The following is a 21,465-nucleotide window of genomic DNA, read 5'->3' as shown; positions in this document are numbered from 1 at the left end:
GTATTTAAAAATAAATTTTGACAAAATCGGTCTTCACAACCAACCAGTTTGTGATGGCATTTGACTGTTTTTTTCATATATTTCTTGTAGCAATGTGCCTAGTGTTGGGAGTTTGGCCGACCAAGACTATCTTCAGATGAACACTCCTCAGATGAATACACCAGTGACGCTAAATAGTACTGCTCCGGCCAGCAACAGCGGAGCAGGAGTTCTGCCGTCACCAGCAACTCCCCGCTTCTCTGTCCCTACCCCACGCACTCCCAGGACCCCAAGGACTCCTAGAGGTGGGGGCACTGCGAGTGGTCAAGGATCTGTAAAATATGACAGCACAGATCAAGGTTCACCTGCTTCTACCCCTTCTACAACACGACCGCTTAATTCTGTGGAGCCAGCCACTGTCCAGCCCATTCCAGAAGCCCACAGCCTCTACGTCACCTTGATTCTTTCCGACTCTGTGTTGAACATCTTCAAAGACCGTAACTTTGATAGTTGTTGTATATGCGCCTGTAATATGAATATTAAAGGTGCAGATGTTGGATTGTACATCCCAGATTCATCTAACGAGGATCAGTACCGTTGCACCTGTGGCTTTAGCGCTATTATGAACCGCAAATTAGGTTACAACTCTGGGCTCTTCATTGAGGATGAGCTGGATATTTTTGGCAAGACCTCAGACATTGGCCAAGCTGCAGAGAGACGACTGATGATATGTCAAAGCAACTTGATGTCTCAGATGGGAGAGGGAGCTAGAAGGACCCAGGAACCTCCGATGAGCCTCCTCCTCCTCCTCCAGAATCAGCACACACAGCCTTTCACATCTCTGAGCTGCTTGGACTATATGTCCTCCAACAACCGCCAGACGCTCCCGTGCATGAACTGGAGTTACGACAGACTGCAGGCCGACAGCAACGACTCCTGGATAGAATGCTTCAACGCCCTTGAGCAAGGCAGGCAGTATGTGGACAACCCCACCGGTGGGAAAGTGGATGAAGCCCTAGTAAGAAGTGCCACTGTACATTCTTGGCCTCACAGCAATGGTACGGGTCAGAACAGAGATTCTTTTTATTCTTTGAATTTTTTTGTCACCTCTATAAATTTGTTTGAAACTTGCCAATCAGGAGTCACTTAATCTGTGTGTGGGAAATGATAGGCATAAAAATATTCTAGAAATAATGTAGATTTCTGAAAGCTTTATAAATTAATGTAAAGTACCAGTAATCCAGTTTTCCTTAGACTTTGTGGTCTAAATTGTGTAAAAATCTGTGGAAGTTCACAAATCTGAAGCAGAGATGCAAAACAAATGCAAGTGTTGAGAGGAGGACAGAATTATAGCCCCTTTTTTGGGGGGAATGTTATAAGCAGCCAGCAGAAGAACACTGCTTTCTATGAAAGTGTCACCAAAAAAAGACAAGTTATTTTATAATCAGTTATTACCTGTTTATATGCTGAAGATGCTCTGACTTCTTATGAACCGAGCTGGACAACAGTGGCATTGAAAGGTATGTGAAAAGGACTACGATGACAGCTCTATTTCAGCAATGTTTTCATAAAGTACCACATGATATATACCATTATATTATTAAGCTAATTTGAGTTGTACAAATGTAATGGGCATTGTGAAGCGCAATAAACCAAAAAATGTTGTCACCTCAAAATAATTCTGCCTGGTCCGCACTGAAAGTGATGGCTCTCCTTTGTCGTTTGCAGTACTGGACATCAGCATGCTCTCCTCCCAGGACGTGGTGCGCATGCTGCTCTCGCTGCAGCCCTTTCTGCAGGACGCCATCCAGAAGAAGCGAACAGGAAGGACCTGGGAGAACATCCAGCACGTGCAGGGACCACTCACCTGGCAGCAATTCCACAAGATGGCAGGACGGGGAACCTATGGTACCTATATTGTGTTATGTGCTAACAGTTAAAATGAAAGCACAGATGTCTAGAAATGTGCACTTTCTTCTGGAAATACAGCACAACAAATGGGTTCTTCAGATGCCTTTTTTTTTTTTTTTTAATTATTTTTTTCAAATGCCTTAAAAGGTATTTGAAGCACATTGCTTGGATACAGTAGTGGAGGTTTCACCCTTCCAGATTGATGAATATTTACAGAGTGCAAAAATGCTGGGTGAGGCTCAGACTCCCTGTCTGAATCTGTGTTTTGGCTTGTACGAACACTAGCTGGTATATAAATAACAGGAGGAGAGGAAGCTGTTAAAATTGTACCAGATCGTCATAGACAAGAGGGGCTTTCTGAGCCATACAAATATACAAAACATGGGTGTATACGTTCTCCACTAAGAGGTTTGTTTCTTGCAAGGTTTCCTGGAGTCTTAATAAGAAGTTTCAGTTTAAGTATCTCCTGGTTATAAGTGACTGCTTATATACGACTGACCTTTAAATATGTATTTCTCGCCAGTGATTTATTTCAGGCAACTGATGCAGTCTTGCTTAGGTTTTTTTCTACTGTTCCATTACGCTTCATTTTCTCTCTCTTGGTATTTTATATATTGCCACTTTCCTTTGGGGCTAGAACAGCTTGTGGTAACTACAGTTCCTGTCTAAAACTACTGTGCTTCACAAGGAGTACTTCTACTCTAATAATTTTTGCAGCGTTTGTAACTTTAAAGAGTTAGGATTTGCCAATTGTTACCAGAGAATGAAAACAAAACTACCATATAGTAAGTAGCAGAGCCTTTGATACAGGTTCAGTAATTTTTATTGAATCTTGACTTTTTAATAAAGTGGGATCATATTCTGCAGAAACTACTGGGTATATTTTCAATTGAAATTTTCAGCAATATTTCTTCTAATGAGCACAGTGTCTGGGAGATACCACGTTAAACTGGATGGTGATCCCCCCAGCCGGGACGCTTCCTATGGAGAGGAGCCAGGAGGCAATTTTTAGAATTATGACGACTTTGCTTAGTATTATATACCCAGGAATAAGTTTGCCTAACCATTTTATTTAGTAATTTTGCACAACCAGGTGGAGGTAGATGAAGAACTGTAAAATCAGATTTTATGCATGCATGTTTTTACTTTTGGTTGACTGGAACTTGTGAGACGTGGTTACAGTTACGACAAAGTAAAACCACAAGATGAAGCCTCGGGAAGGGCAATACATGTTTTATGGTATACTGAAAGATGTTTTATTGCAACTTTCTAGGAAAGTTTAAGTAGTGCTCGGATTGGCTCCCTTTGCTTTGACTGACCTTTTCATTTTTATGACATTTCTTAAGTACAATATAAATCTTTCTTGTCCTTTATTAAATATTTTTTTCCAAGGAAAAAGACTGTGGGAGAACATGGTTTGTCAGGCATGATACAGCCTCAGCGGATGTTTCCACAGTGTGATCAAACTTCTAGGAAACTCAGCATGGCAAGGGATTAGTTATTTCCAATATCCCTGTAAAAGAACGCACTTCCTGGTACATCAGAGAGAACCCACTGCAGTTACACCAGTTATTTTAACGTTTTTTTCTTTCTCTTTTTCTTTTTGAAGGGTCTGAGGAATCTCCTGAGCCTCTTCCCATCCCAACTTTACTAGTGGGTTATGACAAGGACTTCCTGACAATCTCTCCGTTCTCCTTGCCGTTCTGGGAGAGGCTGTTGCTAGACCCGTATGGGGGCCATCGGGATGTCGCCTATATCGTGGTGTGTCCAGAAAATGAGGCCTTGCTCGATGGAGCCAAAACTTTCTTCAGGGACTTGAGTGCTGTATACGAGGTTGGAAAGAGGAGCCACACTGAATTACTTCTTCTTAAGTGTCATTTCTGCTCTACTGCATGTTCATTGGGAGAAATCCATGTTTTTTTAAAGTAACAATTATTTGAATAAGGATATCTTTCATTTTGAGGACTTTCTGCACTTTTCGAGTCCAAGAATAATATCTTATTGAGTTACACTGATTCTCTGTGTGTTACAGGGTATTTGTTGCCATCTGCTCTTTACGGTACACATTCTCTTACTTTACAGAGGATGTAACACTAATATTAATACATTTGCAACCTAATGCATGAAGGCCCAACAATACCTAAAGAGCAAGGAGCAGATTAAAGGAACTGTTGCTTTCTTGTAATTCTTATATCTCCAGCTAGGCTGGAGATAAAACCATTTCCTTTTTTAGCATGCACATTGTGTACTACTGAATAATTTGTAACCTTGGTTTTGCTGTAAATGCAGTTCAAGTCAACAGATAAACATAGCCTTTTGGCTTTATATTTATTAAGAAGCCACCAGATGTGTGCTGGTAATAAAGGGTTTATGCTACAGACCAGCCTGCATAATATCTAGTTACAAGCGTTTCTTCTTTCCTCACCAGATGTGTAGACTTGGCCAGCACAAACCAATCTGCAAAGTGTTACGTGATGGGATTATGCGGGTGGGAAAGACTGTGGCACAAAAGCTAACGGATGAGCTCGTGAGCGAATGGTTTAACCAGCCCTGGGGCACGGAGGAGTGCGACAATCATTCCAGACTCAAACTTTATGCGCAAGTTTGCCGGCATCACCTAGGTAAGTCTGCCATGGCACCAGCAAGGCTGTTTTGGTTTCTGTAAGTATTTTAGGTTATTTGCAGTAGGTGGAAATGCTTTTTTTTTCTTAATTATTATTAATTATGATCTGTTTAAAAAGAAAAAAGGTATTCTAAGGCTTTACCTGAATTTCTTAATCCTTCCATGTTAAATTTGCCTACTTTAGAAGCTTTGTTGTTGTTTATCAGTCTGATGACCACATCAGACGTTCAAAAGCCAATTCTTATCTTTCTAGAAAAGTCAGTTTGGTATAAGATGTTTGTATGTCTCAAAGATTTTCCACAGAAGACTTGATCTGGTTTATATGCTGATGATATATGATGATATATATGTATCATATATATATGATGATGTGTATCATCACGGCAGTGTGACAGAATGATGTGCCTGGTGCCTTCAAGCATAATGTTTATTTATATTAGAGGCCAGTTCACTCTGCAAAGGAAGAATGAGTTAACACAGGTGAAAAGAGAAAGTAACAGTATGCTTGATGAACGGGGCCTCCATCTACTGGGTGTGGGTACTTGGAACCACATTACCCTGAAGGCACGGTCTCTTCTGGACCTCATGGGGGCTTATTTCCATCCTGAAAGAGTGACACACTTTAAAAGATTGGTCTTGTCTTTTGGTTTGTTTTTTGTTATGGCAACCTGCCATATTTGTTCTTTTATAACATAATGTCAGGTGTGCTTGTTTCAGGAAGGAGTGTAGAATCTGAGAGTATGGAAGGATACAAAGTTTGCTGGGGTAGTATCAGAAAGACTGGCTCTGGCTGGGCCTGGATGAGTCCATGGACTCATCTAACATTGTTCCCAAATTTCACCTGGGGAGAGACATGGTGGTTCCATTCCAGAATGGATTCAGAGGCAACATAACATGTATTGTGTGTGTGACAGAGAAATGGGATCTTAGCACAAGACACAGACCCATCCAAAATGTCACTGGAAATAACATTTGCTGAGACGGTGCTGGTCAGCAAGACAGGCAGTGATCATAGAACACCAGCCACGTAAATGTTCCATGCTTGAGTGAAACGTGCAAACTATTCTTTTGTTTAAAAATAGCCAGGAACTTTTAAGTGGTTTCTTGAAAAGTGCTTACTCCCTTTGCTCTGAAAAAGGCGTGACAATTTTTAAGTCTGCTTACTTCAAGGAGCGGTGATCTGGTTTTGGAAAAAAGTTTAAGCAAACATACTGGAGTTAGCTGGGCAGTTCTACAGAGTACCGTGCGCTCGCCCCATCCTTTGAGCGAAGTTTGGCAGAACACGCTAGGAATCATCTATCTCAAATGACCGCGTTGCCTCATTCAGTCTGCTTTTAGTTTTAATTTACAATGTAAATGGGAGGGAGGAATTACTACAACAGTATTTAACTCAAATACCCCAGGCTTACATACAGAAATATATAGTATGTGCACAGCCAGTTAAGGAACTGGGCTGTTCAACTCACACCTGAGGCATCTGGCACGGGCAGTGCTGGAAACCTCCCCTGCTGGTAATTTACCACCTTGCAGAGTAAATAAATAATAAATATTAGTTTGCTTAGTTTTATTCATTTATTACTTAAAAATAATCACTGTGATATCTCTTTTTTCTGATACTGAGGAACAAAAAATGACTATATTAAAGTTTGCCATTATTGTAGCTCAGGTAAAAAGGACTTTTAGATTTTCAGTCTGACAAAGACAACCTGCAGTAGATTGCAAAGCTGAACACTATATAAAGCTATTACCTCAACACAATCTAGCCAGAAGTAATGACATGTTAGTACCAACTCCGATTCACAAAGCTCCGCAAAGTCAGTCCTGTTTTTAAAGACATTTGACTCATATCAGTTAGAACTGAAGCCCTGAAGAATTGATTCCAAAGTAAATATTTATAATGGAGATCATATTCACTTAGCATTTGTATACTCTTGGAATATTCTAAAAGTGGCGCAGAAAATATTGTATTACTTTATGGTTAATGCAGCTTGCTCTGATCTGACAGACTGTCATTAATCTCCTTTCCTCGTTCTCTGCTGTTTCAGCACCTTACCTAGCCACTCTGCAGCTCGACAGCAGCCTGTTGCTGCCACCTAAGTACCAAACCCCAGCGCCAGCAAGCCAGACACAAACAATACCTGGGAACACTGGACCTGCACCCTCAAATTCAACATGTCTTTCGGCTGCTGGGGCACCATCGACAGGCAATTCTTTTAACTCCACACCCAGTGGTGGGACCACTAGCCTTCCAGCAGGAAGCACTTCATCCTCTGGATCCTCTGTGCCCCAGCTGTCAGCATCTTCTGCAACACCCGGCATTAACCAGATGACCACTACCTCTACCCCGGGGTTTAGTGGGAACATTGGTTCAGGGCAAAACACCAGCACTGCAGGAAACACAGCAGACCGCTCGCAAGGAAGCACAGGTCCTGGAGGAGACGCAGAATCAGGTCAAAACGTACCACAACAGCAACAAGAAGGACAGGAAGGGTAAGTTACTTAAGTGCTCAAATGATTCAAAGTACTTCTAATTAAATCCGCTGTTCTGCTTTCGTACAACTCATAACCTTTAAGCCTTCTGTGAGTCCTTGAAAGGAGAGGACCCTCTGACATGTGCAGTACTACTGACCAGTTGTAAATGGAGCAGGGACCACTTTTATTTGTTCGTAGCAGTTACTGATAAAGGGGAGCTGGAAAAAACAAACCTCTCCTTTTTCATGACAAGAAACAAAGCTTGATTCAACTGCGTGAACGTGGGTGTCGTAGTGCTGTTTGAGATGCCGTAGGATACCCTGTGAGGTCAGGAAACAGGATTACATTGCTGTTACCTCAAAATAAATGTTAGCAGCACAACGTTTCTAAAGACTTCATTATAAATAGTCATCCATCAGACATAAAATTAGGAAAAGGTTTTATAACATCCTATGTAAGTAACTTCCTGAGTGAACATGTTTTTCATTACTCTCATAATAATGCATATTACTAATAGTCATGATATATGTTATGGAGTTCCTGTATCTTAAGTGAAAAGCCCACATCCTGTTGTAGTTCGGGTTATCCTTAAGACATCTGTTCACTGAATCTATGCGAAATACCGTTTCATCAACGGCAGCATGGTTTCTGACAAAGTAAGTCTGAGCTGCTTTTTATCACTTACAGATGTTGAGCCTCCTATTCATGGCTGAGGCACGGAGGAGTGTTTTACCAAGTAAAAAATGTTCAGTTGCTCCTCCCATTACCCACGGAACCTTTTCTGTAACTGAACAGAGGACTTCAGTCTCCACGAATATTACTTTGGCACTTTTCCGCAGTTCTCAATTCCTTCTCTCCCCCTTCCATCTCTCCCAAAAGAAAACCCTAAACAGCACCAAAACTCAGGCATGCACATACATAGAAATAAAACTGTCAGAGCTAATATTAGTCAACTTTTCCATATTCTTCAGACATCATCTATTCTGATTGCATTAAAGAAAATTATGTTAGACTTTAGGTAAGTATCTTTAATGCATAATTAATAACAGGTATTTTGGATTCAGAACTGCTCCAAGTGTCATCTCTCCTTAATCGCTGTTTTCATGTTTTTTAGTTTTGCTTCTGCACATAAGAATCACTTAGTACTCCCCTTTTTCCTCCTCTGCCTTCAGCCTTGCACACCTCTACAGAAAAACAGTAATTAACAATTGTAAGTTGCCTTTGAATTTAACAACGTCTATGTCTCTAGGGTTACAGAGCGGGAGAGAATAGGGATTCCCACTGAGCCGGAATCTGCGGACAGCAATGCCTACCCTCCGGCAGTCGTCATCTACATGGTGGATCCTTTTACGTACACTGCAGATGAAGAATCTGCCTCAACCAACTTCTGGCTGTTAAGTTTGATGCGATGCTACACGGAGATGTTGGATAACTTGCCTGAGAACATGAGGAATTCTTTCATTCTCCAGGTAATTCTACTTTCCTCTGTATCTTCACACTGGAGAGTCATTCTGTCACAACACACTTCTGATACATACACTATACTAAAAGATACAAAATGGAAGATAACATATAAAATTTCAGTGATGTTTACAAATTATTTTGTTGACAGTATAAGTCTCTATATTAAAAAAACACTTGCTTTTGTTTTGATGAGGAAATTAAGTTAAGGCAGCCACAGTATCCTTGCATCAAATCTATTGCGTGGTTCTAGCAATCATACGTGCTGGATGCTTCCTGAAGAGGGAGTTCAATTATTTAAGTAGCGAGTTGGGTTGCCGTTGCCAAAAACGTCCAGTTGCTCCTTTGATTGTTTTGCATGTTGAGTTGTTTGATTTTTACATTCTCTTGATTTATGCTGTTTAATCCAAAAGAAGTATGTGAAACCAGACATTTAATGCATAATTTAGCTATTGTGTTGTTATTATCTGCTTCTTAAAAATAATTTACCATGTAACTTGGCATATAATAAGAGTTACTTACTATGGAATTACTTCAGAATTGAATTTGTGTAGTCAGAAGCAGAGCTTGGCCTCTTGCCCAGACTGCCCACATTTTGCCCTGCCTCCTCTTTCTCAGTGGCGCAGTCGAAATAAACGGGGGGAGACCCGAGATTACAAGCTGTGCATGGACGTGTGCAATGCATGCAAGAAGCAACACGTGAATGATTTCTATATACGTTACTCATGGATGCTCAACTTAGCTTAAAAGTATTTTAATTGTAATTATAAAAAAAAAAAAGAATTGGAAGTTATTATAGTGTTTCAAATTGGGTATGGAAAACATTTGTCGTTTTTGGTAATCTTGACTACATCGTTCCCCGAAATGATGGGCGGAACTGTCACCAAAATATTTCATGCTTGGGGATGAACTGAAAATCAGATTCACAACGTCGTATTTTGATAGACTGCAGGCAATTTAATTGAGTCAGACCTGAAGATACTAAAAATAAAATAGCCAGATGCCGCAATGCCTGAAATGCAAGAACATCTAAATGGGCTTACCAGCTCTTTCTAAGTACTGCTTATTTTCTGGGCGCTTACCACTTGTTTTTCCAAATATGTGGCATTTTGCCAGTTCAAGTCAAAAGAGTAGCCAATTTTCTCTAAGTAAAGGGAAACATGATATAGCTACCAGCACAATATTCTCACAGCTGTACCACAGTATACACAAATATACAGTTATTGAAAAAAAAATCAAACCCAAATCTTTACAGATTTATTACAATTCATATATAGAGCAGAAAAGCTGAGCTTCTGAAATTTTTGGATAAAGTAGTTGTCTTTTAAAAATGCAGTCGCATTTAGTAAGTAGAAGTATTTTGTATTATTTATTTTGTATTATTATTATTTATTTTGTATTTTGTATTATATATTAGTAAGTATTTAGTATTTTGTGGCACTTCAGGGCATGCTCTAGTGGCAGAGATTGTAGGTTGTTTGGTTGGACTCGATGATGTTAAGGGTCCTTTCCAACCATGAAGATTCTGTGAATATGCTACCAAAATTCCAATGGTTCAAGCAAGAACCATGCAGTAGTAAAAGTTTTGTGATACTTCAATTTTTATTACTACTGAAAATATTTGTTACGTGGATTTAATTCTAATTTTAAAAAGGGTTTGAACTGAAAACAATATTTTTGTTATGCTTTGTTTACTTGTGAAGGAATGTGGTGCTATTTCTCCTTCCTGTTCCTGTGCAGATGGGCCTTAACCACCAAACTCAAGTCTCACAGGCACACCTAGCTGTGGTTCTGCTTCTTGCTGGCTGAACGTGTAGATGGAAGTGTTGCTTCACGTTACTTTCTGAAACAAATAAAACTGAACAGCAGCATACAGTTGCTGGGCTTCCACTGTTTACTAAATTGAACAGGAGAAACAACCACATAAATCATTACAATAGAATCTTAATTCTGCTCTCTGCACTCGTCTTTAAGAATGACACCATAGTGCCCCTTCCCACATGACCAGCAAATAATTCTAACCCCAAACTATGGAACCAAACCTGCCGGAACCCAAAGTTCAGAATCCCGAGATTATACAGTAAAGGCTACCTGCAAATGAAGGGGTTGATCAGTCTGAAACAAATTAAAGGTGTTTGAATATGGGTGTTTGGTTTTGGACTGAGGATTAAAAAAAATTAAAACTAAAACTACCCCCAGGTTTTAGGCTGTTGCTTGTAAAAGCCACTAGTAGTTACTACTTCTAGTATACTTTGATAAATGTTATACATGTAATTAGGTGCCCTTCCCAAATTGCAGTATAAATGTGAAAGTGGACTTCAGAAAACTAAGACTTGACTGGGGAAAACGATCTGTTCTTTTTGTGTAGTTGACTGGGTTTCTTATTCAATGGTGTTTATATCACAGAAAGCAAAATTCATTTAGAGTTTCTGATAAGCTGGGTTTGTCAGCTGTCATTGAGGTATTATAGCACTATTCGGTTGTCGTTGCCCTCCAAAAAGTCTCCTCCATTATATTGGAGGGTAGGAGTGTTGGCTTTCTGAGAGATTTTGCAACCCTAAATATATCATTGTAACGGCAACAGCAGTTTTGTACCAGGAATATCGTCGCTGAATGTTGCAGCCATTCGTGCAGAAGGGCAGTAGGGAAGCTACAGGTGCTGTAATGCAAATAACTGACTACCGCATACAAAGTGTCGTGGTTGTTAAATGACTAATGAATGCGTGAACCTGGTTTGCTATTAACAAACAGCTCTTTGCAGAGTTTCAATCATGTTTTATTGTTTATATGAACGATACAGATTGTGCCTTGCCAGTACATGCTGCAGACAATGAAGGATGAACAGGTTTTCTACATTCAGCACTTGAAGTCCTTGGCGTTCTCGGTGTACTGCCAGTGCAGGAGGCCGTTGCCCACACAGATTCACATCAAGTCTCTCACAGGCTTTGGGCCAGCCGCCAGCATTGAGATGACCCTCAAAAATCCTGAGGTTAGTACTGGTGTCAAGAAAGTGAAAGCCTGCTAATAAACTGTATCCCCTTTTCTCAAATATCAAACAAAACATAGAGAATACTTTTAGAAGTTTTTTTTCAAGGTATAAAAGACAATGACAATATAAAGGCAAAAGGTAAGCTAATACTAAATAGAAAATAGTAAGAAAACTGTCAGAGGACTTGCTTTCAAAACATTTTAAGCTTCTGGTTTTGAGTGATAAAAGGTTAAAGGTCATCATAAAAGAAGAGAAAATGTACACTGTTACTTGGGATTCTGAGACATTTTGTAGTTTTAGTCTATGGTATTCCTACAACAAAGTGTTTATGTCCAACCTTTATTTATATATACATATATATGCATATATATGAAATAAGTTCCTGTGCCTAATTACAGACACTACATTAATTCCCTGAGGTAATGGAGAAATCCCCCTATTTCAGTGGGCTTATCTTTCATCTGTTCTTTAAACTGTAAACATTCAAGCCCTATTTCTGGAATTTCAGGGATTTCAAAAGAAGAATAATCCATCCTACTTTCCATGAATGTTTTTCATTCTTTGAAAGATAACAATGACTGTTTTATTTAGATTTAATGGACCAACTAAACACTTAAACACTTACCTTGGGATAAAGACATGCTTGTTAGGGTTTAAAAACCTAGTTTCAAAATCATCATAAAACCCAGCTATCAGCACATTTCATTACTCACATAAAACCACAAGCTCTCACTGAAAATTTCTAAAAGCAGTATCACCCCAGGCGTCTCCTCTTCATGTTCTCTCCTCGTGCTTCCCTCAGAATGGGATCTGTGCGGCAGGATGGATTTTGCAGCAAGTTACAACAGTCATCCTTCAAACTATTTACGTGTAAGGGGAAGAGCAATAAACTCGCAAGACCCCTGCAAGCATCTCCCTCCCTTTAATTAATGCTCCTGCACTGTTGCCAGGGTGCTGTACTTCCAGAGAGTGACATAAGCAGAAATACGATATTCCCTTAATGTCTCTAACAAAACCCTGTAACTTTTCCTCTAAGCTCATTAACTTGCACTTTGCATTTCATGTTTAATTTCTTCAACATACAAAGGACACCAAAAAAGGGGCAAATGTTTTCATGAGCAGCTTGCATTCAGCTTACTTAATTAATCAGATCTCTGCTGCTTCCGTTTTACATGCATTTGCTATCAGTGTATTATATTATACTGATATTGTAAGTATATTAAACCTAATGCCTAGACAGAAAACTGTATACGAAGTTTGAGCTCTACCTAAGCAATTTCTGATTGAAGTCCGCGGTACCTCAGATCAGATCATCCTGTCCATTGTTCCGTAGGTGGTTTGTGAATGAAGAGAGGTGAGCAGATGCCAGCAATTCTAGCGAAAGGATCTGCCTAGTACCAGGTTTAAATTCCTGTTTCAGAGATTGGTATCACCCTGTCCAAAGACTGTTTTCGTCCCTTAGCTTCCCTGTATATAAAAAGAAATCTTTAGAAAAGTTTTGAAATGCATCAGTTTTAACTAGAGAAATGAATCGTCGATAGCCACCCTTTTCCCAGTATCTCTCTTGACTATGAATGCCTTGAATTTATCTATTGTTTCAAACTCGCATTTCTGTGTACTCACTGCCATCTGAGTTTGTGTTTCTTGCATTAAATGGTTTTGCAATATCTGCTGATGACTGTGTTGACTTCATTGCAGAGGCCCAGCCCAATCCAGCTCTACTCGCCTCCTTTCATACTGGCACCCATCAAAGACAAGCAGACAGAGCTGGGAGAAACATTTGGAGAGGCCAGTCAGAAATACAATGTGCTTTTTGTTGGATACTGTTTGTCTCACGATCAGCGTTGGCTTCTGGCATCCTGCACGGACCTTCATGGTGAATTGTTGGAAACCTGCATAGTTAATATTGATTTACCAAACAGGTAGAAACCTTTACTTTTTGCACTATATCTAGGTCTATAGTTGTCATCCCTCACTCTCATCGGTTTCTTGCACATCCCTTCTGATCACGTTTCCTGCTGATGTGATCATGGTGATGTTACAGTGGTAACATTTCAGTTGGCACTAACAAGAAACTTATAAACTGCAGCGGAAAACAGTTAGTGTGTTCCGTTTGTTTTACAAATGCTACCTACAAATCTTACCCTGAAGAACAACTGGTATGTTGCTCAGCAGATTGACACCTCTTGCATGTGACTGCAGTAATAGCACTGAAAGCAGACACGTGCTTTTTCTGCTTCTTGTTAGTAAAAGGTAAGTTAGGCATTCCACAGAACTGTAAGAACTCCTGTAGGGGGTAAGCAGTGAAATAATTACATAGAATAGAAATTTGAATATTGTCCTTGATTCTCTTCTTACTTTTTTTTTTTCTTCCTTAACCTTCAGGTCGAGGAGGAGCAAGTTGTCTGCACGTAAGATTGGTCTGCAGAAGCTATGGGAATGGTGCATTGGAATTGTACAGATGACATCGCTGCCTTGGAGAGTTGTCATCGGGCGGCTCGGCCGCCTTGGCCACGGGGAGTTAAAAGGTATGAACCGTCAGTGCTGTCGCTCCCTGTGGCTTTGGAATGAAGACATGGCCGTAGTGTGCAAGGCAGAATGGCTTACAGAATCGATCACGAACCTTTAAAACCAGAAAATGGAGAGTGATAATCCTACCCTGGCACTGAGTATTTATATTGGTTTGCATAAACAATGTGCTTGTTTGCACACCGGGGTTGACATTACTCGCTCATGTCTTGTAGATGTTGTGGATGCTTCCAAGTGGATGCCATGGGTATCCTCACGTGTTAGAAAAAGATTTGAACAATTGTTTCCTGTCACAGAAACAGAAATGGGATTCAGTTCTGATTCCTAAACTTAAACATAAATGAAACAAACAAAAAATTCTTGCAAAAAAAGTTACTGAACAAAAAAATTCAATTTTTTTTCTGTGGTATACAAAACTAACTGATAATCAGTGTTAAATAGCAATAAGGTATTCTCTGCAGAGTTCCCAAGATTTAGCGTTCCGAACAGCTTTGTGGAAACTTGAAGGGAGCTCTGGAGCGGTTTGGGTAGAAGTGCCTTAATCCAAGCAAGGGCAGGGACTGCCTTGTTCACTTCAGCAGTGACTCCTCTCGCTAATTGAAATACATGCAGTCAGCATCTTTTCTGCCGTTTCTAATGGCTGCAGCCACGCTTCAGGTTTTGCTTGGTAACTGATTGGAAGAAAATGGGATTCTGAGAGGGTGCTCTCAGTATTCGCCCATCTCCCGAGTTGGAACGCGAAGATAAATTAGACAGGAGGATACAGATATTTCATGAGCATTTGTCCTTTTACATTAATAAGTGAATTCCTCTGGTTAGCTAATTGGAAGAGATTCTGTATTTCATGAGAAGGGGGAAAAAATTGAAAATAGTACACAATAAATAACAATTCAGTCTGAAAGCACAAAGAAATACTCTACAGGGGGAAAAAGCAGTAATTAAATGCCTTCTCCCATATAGTACATGTAGGGAACAAGAGCTGTTGCCTGCCCTGGTAGGGGAATTTGGCATCCATCATGCACACAGGAGTTAAATGGAACGAAGGCAGGAAAACGGATTAAGAATTTAATCGTCAGCTCCCTTCCTCTGTTCGGACACATAGTGTCATTTAAATGGCTAAATGTAGTTTCTTGAATGTATATCTGCACCTCCACGTAAATTCGCTTTATTTAGTGTATTTTATTCATGACATTCTCTGATGTTGAGTGTGTGAATTCATCTCTCTTGGCTTATGTTTCAAGTATTCCAATCACGCAGCATGTTAGATGAAAACAGATGTCCTTTTTGAGAAAAGGAATTAGTACATTTCAGGAAAAGATTTGTATGTAAATAAAAAAGCATTAAAAAATCTTAAGAAAATGAATGCTTCTATGTTGCCCTGTTTCACATCAGATAAGTGCCTCCTCTACCTTACAGGTAGAATGAGAGACTTACTCATAAAGAAACACATCATCTTCAGTGAGTTGCCAGAGTAACGCGGTTAGCTCATGGGAAAACCAACAAACTACCACAGAAAAAACACAGCTCTACAGTAACTGCTCGAATCCCCGGTTCGCGGAGCCATCACCTTGTTTACGGGGGGAGGCAGTCCAGAATAGTACAGTGTTAATGAGAGGCAAAGTGTTATTAATATTTCGCTATTTTCAAGCAAGTGCTGTCTATTTCAGAACTCCATTCTGTTCTACCATAACGTTTATTCCTTTCAGACTGGAGTATCCTCCTTGGGGAATGTTCCCTGCAGACAATCAGCAAACAGCTGAAGGAGGTGTGCCGCATGTGTGGCATCTCCTCAGCGGACTCTCCTTCTATCCTCAGTGCCTGCTTAGTTGCCATGGAGCCACAGGGGTCATTTGTTGTGATGCCAGGTACATTTTATCCAACTATTTAAATGCCAACGAAACTTTTCTTCTTTTATCATACTTAAGCACGTTAATTCTGGGAGACTTTTGAGTCCAACAAGACGACCTTGATTAACATGGCTAAATGTAGGTTGAGGCAGCAGAATTCCCCAAAATACCACGAAGAGATGCTACGCTGGGAGTGTAGGCTCCTGGGGGAAAGTGTCCCGTGTGCCACTACCAAACTGATGCCCTTTTCCGTGGGGAGGTCTTGTTTTCAGCTAGACCAGTTCTCATCAGCTGAAACGGGATGTCGTAGATGCCCTCATGCGAGGAAGACCGCAGACGCTGTGAGACTCTGCAGTGGGAAAGAGCAGGAGTCTCTGTGAATGGGAGGAAGGATAAACGTACCTGCCTTTCATAAGTTATTTGGAAAGATCTATTATAAGCAGCAGTTCACAGAGTTAAGTTGAAAGAAAATGGAATTTTTGAGGTTCCCTTTAGTTATTTGCTGTATTATGTAAGCACATACTTTTTAATGTACGGGGTGACATATCCTTACAAGCTACTCTGATTTTTTTTAAGCTTAGAAATAAAAGATTACTACATGGAACAGAATTAAATGGGCTTGAAAATTACTCATCAAGTTGAATAATTTTCAGAGCAGAGATTTTGTAACATGAGAAAGTAGATGGCAAGTTCTGCTTTTTTCATGTCCACCGAAGTGGGGTATATTGCACAATTATACAGATGTGTGTGTTGAAAATAAATTTAATTTACTCGTTTAACAAGTAAATCTTTGTTTAATGGGCAGCAGAATGAAAGGAAAGGTGGGGCATCGTATGGGAATTCACATAGCCAAACATTATCTATACAAACTGTGATCTTAATTTCAAGCTCCTCTAGTAATTTATTCTTTTTAAGATAAGAACCTTCAAACACGTGTATTAGCTTGGAAGCCCAGCTTAGATACACAGAAATTTAATTGAACACGGCACATGTATTTGGAAGGTGATGCAAATTAATGTCTCTGCTGTTGCTTCTGTTCGGGAAGATGCTGTCACCATGGGATCAGTGTTTGGCCGGAGCACTGCGCTGAATCTGCAGTCGTCCCAGCTGAACACCCCCCAGGATGCCTCCTGTACACACATCCTGGTTTTCCCAACCTCTGCTACCATCCAGGTAGCACCGGCAAATTACCCCAATGAGGATGGATTCAGCCCCACTAATGGTGAGTAAGCACCTCTCCAGTGTCACAGGAGAAATCCTTGCCAATGCTCAGCCGCCTTCTCAGAACCAGCAGAGCTGTACCACTCAGGAATAAAAACCCCAAGTGGCCCAGTGTTCCCCCCCCGACTCCATGCCACCCTAATTTAAGAGAACACGACTGTACTTTGTAAGTTCAGGATAACATACTAGGGTTTTTCTGAAGTCTGTTTTCATAAATCATGCCGATTTATTCCAAAAGCGATACAGACCAATCAATACGCGAAATGGCACGGACTATAAAATGCTGCTGCTTCTTGTTGTGACTTGATGAGGTCAACTTGTTTTTTATAGCAGTGCTTTGCTTCATGCCCTGGTGTCTACAAAGCTTGTGAAGAAGGAGGTACTTATTTTAGAATTTTAATCTTCCTGTAAAGTAGGCAAAAATAGACCAACCATAGAGTTCTTAATGTTAGCAGCGTGGTTTTTCAAGCGCATTTAACCCTATAGTTTATGTCAGCAAGACTCTGGTTAACACTTTATATCAAACAAGTATTTTCCTAACTGTTTTGCCATAAATCCTTAAGAATGATTGTAAAAAAATTTAAACCAAGAGTAACTACAAACATTTATAACAAGTATTTTATGAAGAGGGAGGTTAGAGCACAGAGAGGAAGAAAGGCCCACTATTTTTAATGAAAGAGTTGGCTTTGATCTGTTCCTCCTGGAATTCCAGTGGGCCTCCCAGAAGGGAAGTTACCCCTCTTAATACCTCCGCAGCTGTCCTTTCAGGGCCCCAGAATCCTGACTGAACGCTGTGCTGACAAATATTTAACCTGCGTTAACCTGCCCTTTAGTACTTCAGATGCTAATTAGAATCAGGTACAAGAACTGGCGTTTTCCAAAATGGTGTTAAATTTAATTTTCTTAACTCTGTTCTGCTTAATGATTAAACTGCTTCCTATGCTATTAGCCATCTCATTTATGCTTTGGAGGCTAAGCAGAGCGTAACATTAGTTCTGTTTTGTTTACTGGGGTTGTAGCACAGAAGTTAATAAACTTCGGTTAATTCATTGCTCTGGCAATCCAGTGTTTCTCTTCAGAAGATGAAGAAAAACAACCACCTGCAACACTAGGACTGCAGGTGAAAGCACTTCAAGACACACACTCCCATTTTCATGCGGAGTAAATTCTTCTTTTTCAAGAGAAATTATTTATTATAATATGTAGAAATGCATGACTCTTATTTAGGGCTCCATGTGTTTTAGTATAAATTTGGCTGCAGTTCCAATTAATCTGGTTAATTCAGACAGCTCCCGCTCCCACTGTCCCTTTCTGTGCCCTAAAATGTACTTTAATTGTCATTATACCGTTTAAACATCTTTCCCTGCTGAAACATCTTTGCCGGATGAGCAGTCTGGGTAAGGAAGAAAACCCTATAAACCATATTGTGATGCCTGTAATTTTTTGCTCTGTATTTATAATGTCTTAGCTTTCCATCATGAAAATTACTCGTGGTATCATAACCTGTGTTGCAAATGGCTCGGTAATGGAATGTACTTCTCACAGAATGCAAACACATTTTCATTGTATCTTTACGCCCTTCCCACACATTAACATAAGCCAAATTCAAATAGCAACTTACGATAATATGACTGCATTTAATTTCTGAGATGAAAGTAAAATATTAAAAGCTGTGTGGCAGGAAATCCTGGTGCAGTATTTGAAATAATCCCGACGGTGCCTTGCCTGTGAGTGTGGGGCAGGCCTTGCTGCCACAGTGATCCCGTGAGCGATGCCCCTGCGGCTGCTCCCGAGGGTTCCGAGCACACGTGCCGGGGCGCCGGTGTGCAGCACCGGAGGCCTGAAGAGCAGCACCTGCCGAGAGTAACAAACCTGGGGTTGTTTAATGTATTTCAAGGATTTTGTTAATGGATTTCTGTGACCCACTGCAGAGAGGTGTCATTTTTTCTCTTACAGAGTTCAATTTGGATTTTTATTAAGCTGGTATGACGGGATTTTTGTTCATTCTGTGACCATTGTTAAAATGCATGATTTTAATCGATGTCTGCCAACTTTTCCTTTCAAGTCTGTGCGGTTGTGGTCAAAGGTACTAAGAAGGATTAAACAGTAACATGTTTATCTCTGCTTTCATCTGTCTTGAGACTATGTGAAAAAAAAATGGAATGAGAATAAATTAAAGGGAACGGTAATAAATGACAAAAATTTCTTGACAAAAATGAGTACAGCACATTGGAAATTATTTTTTTTTCTTTTCTTTTTCAGATGACATGTTTGACCTCCCATTCCCAGATGACATGGACAATGACATTAGAATTTTAATAACGGGGAATCTTCACTCTTCACCAAATTCCTCGCCGGTTCCTTCCCCTGGATCACCATCTGGCATTGGAGTGGGATCTCACTTCCAGCATAGCAGGGTAAGGCTGTAGCACTTTAGGGCATGTGCTACGTAAGATAAAACGCAAAAAAGACCCAAATCCTCCAACAAAATCTTTTTTTTTTTTTCTGTAGATTCTCAAATATAATTAGGTCATCGGCAAGCAGAAATTAACGTTAAAATTGAAGGTGCTGGTTAAATACTGTTGTAGAAGATGCCTCTGCTTTGACTATTCACATGTCTCAAGTTAACTGTTGGTGTACAAGACAATTGAGAGGGAGAGAGAAGCTTTATTTTTGTGTGGCAGAGACGTACCTAATGACCCTGTATAAATTTAAACTGGGAGAGGGGAGATTGAGATGAGATGTGAGGCAGCAATTCTTGGCTGTGAGGGGGGTGAGCCCCTGGCCCAGGTTGCCCAGAGAAGCTGTGGCTGCCCCATCCCTGGAGGGGTTCAAGGCCAGGTTGGACGGGGCTTGGAGCAACCTGGGCTGGTGGGAGGTGTCCCTGCCCAGGGCAGGGGGGTTGGAATGAGATGATCTTTAAGGTCCTTTCCAACCCAAACCATTCTATGAGTCTGTGAAATTTAATCCGTACTCATCCATTTCTTTTCTGGAAAATCATATGGAATGTCCTGGCACAAAGTGACAAGTCTTTGAGAGAAAGGAAGATATGACAGGTCTGTTCACATGCATTTCTAGGGCAGGCAAGAAGGGAGATAATTCTCCTAATAATAAAGCCCTACCCATAGAAACTCTGCAGGTGCTGGATGTTTATGCAAATGTTGTTTTCTTAGTAAAAATTAGCCCAGAGCACATAGCGTTTGTAAGTTATTTTTGTTTGAAGTGGCTTTTATAAAGTTGGTTCCAGTACCAGTGATTACTTAAAATGCAAATTATTTTTGGTAATTCAAGGTATTTTTTTTGAATCGGCTTTAGGATAATTTGGATCATGCTCGATGGAACTCTTTTACTCATATATTTAATTGTGTAAGAGACTTAGCTGTACTCTTACAATCGTTTCCATCACAAGTATGTAGAAGTTTGATGCTTCATAATGTCCTGTGGAGAAGTTTTATTCTAGAAATAGTACATTTAAAGCAGTACCATATTCTTTGCTAAATAATACAGTATTTTATTAAAGAAACAGGCTAACTTTTATACAGGACAGATAACTCCACACATTTAAAAGTTCTGGTTTAGTGATCTGTAATAATATAAGTAACGGTATCTGGGTCTGTGACCATCACCGGTGGCTTTAAACAGTCTCAAGAGAAACTATGAATCCTGTATGAAAGGAGGTACAGAACAGATACTCAGAGGAGGTAGACGTACAGCTAAGATATTGGCCCGTGAATGATGCTACTCATTCAGCCCCTGTAACAAAGCGCTGCATTTTTCTAAATGTAAATGAGATATCTTAAGAAAAGGATTCTCACTCCCTGAAAATGACTAACTAAACGGTGTTAGTTTCACCACCTGGAAGGAAAAAGTCCTGCCTGTATTTTCCTTGCAACCTCTGCCAGAGTGCTTCAATGGTCAGATTAATAGAGTCTGTGAGTGAAAAATTACTGCTGCATCAGCCACAAAAATGCTAATACTGTATTTTGTGATCTCGGGACACAACCACCTTACCTTATGTTAATACACCGGCCCACTTTTCAAAGGCCAGATAATTGCACATCACTGTCACTTGGTTATTTCAAACTGGTATGTGGGCAAATTTAAAGTTTTAAATTCTGTTACTAAACCCTCCAGCCATAAATTACAACTCATCACTCTACAATTTCTCTCTTATTTAGTTCATTCAGCGCTGGATTCTGTACCACTGTTCTGTGCCACTTCTAGAAATGCATTTACAAAACTAATTCTCAATGGAACTCCATCCAAGTGGCTTTAGAACAGCACTGAAAGGTTAATGACCAAAGAGCTTAGAGACCCGGACAAGCCATTTCTAGGTGAACCTGTCATAGTAATTCAGTTTAACCATTAACACGGGCCTAGTAATTGATGTGTAATTTTTGGTTTTAAAAAAGCAACAGCGTGTGATCATTACC

The 21,465-nt window shown here is 40.1% G+C and overlaps 1 protein-coding gene across 2 annotated transcripts in view; it reads left to right on the top strand.

The window, feature by feature from the left end:
• The window catches only part of MED13L (mediator complex subunit 13L), a 202,315-nt gene that overhangs the window by 172,921 nt on the left and 7,929 nt on the right, over window positions 1–21,465 (top strand). For both annotated transcript variants that reach the window (XM_063350783.1, XM_063350782.1), the window contains 12 exons: window positions 91–1,037; window positions 1,708–1,887; window positions 3,500–3,723; window positions 4,319–4,511; window positions 6,559–7,003; window positions 8,235–8,454; window positions 11,247–11,435; window positions 13,134–13,357; window positions 13,821–13,963; window positions 15,671–15,829; window positions 16,857–17,033; window positions 19,295–19,449. In XM_063350783.1, coding sequence (XP_063206853.1) covers window positions 91–1,037; window positions 1,708–1,887; window positions 3,500–3,723; window positions 4,319–4,511; window positions 6,559–7,003; window positions 8,235–8,454; window positions 11,247–11,435; window positions 13,134–13,357; window positions 13,821–13,963; window positions 15,671–15,829; window positions 16,857–17,033; window positions 19,295–19,449 — 3,256 coding nt within the window. The remainder of the gene's footprint in view (window positions 1–90; window positions 1,038–1,707; window positions 1,888–3,499; window positions 3,724–4,318; window positions 4,512–6,558; window positions 7,004–8,234; window positions 8,455–11,246; window positions 11,436–13,133; window positions 13,358–13,820; window positions 13,964–15,670; window positions 15,830–16,856; window positions 17,034–19,294; window positions 19,450–21,465) is intronic.

The sequence above is a fragment of the Chroicocephalus ridibundus genome, chromosome 13 (assembly GCF_963924245.1).
Source record: "Chroicocephalus ridibundus chromosome 13, bChrRid1.1, whole genome shotgun sequence".
Lineage (NCBI taxonomy): Eukaryota > Metazoa > Chordata > Aves > Charadriiformes > Laridae > Chroicocephalus > Chroicocephalus ridibundus.
The sequence above is the reverse complement of the archived record's forward strand: the minus strand, read 5'-3'. Positions and strand labels throughout refer to the sequence as shown.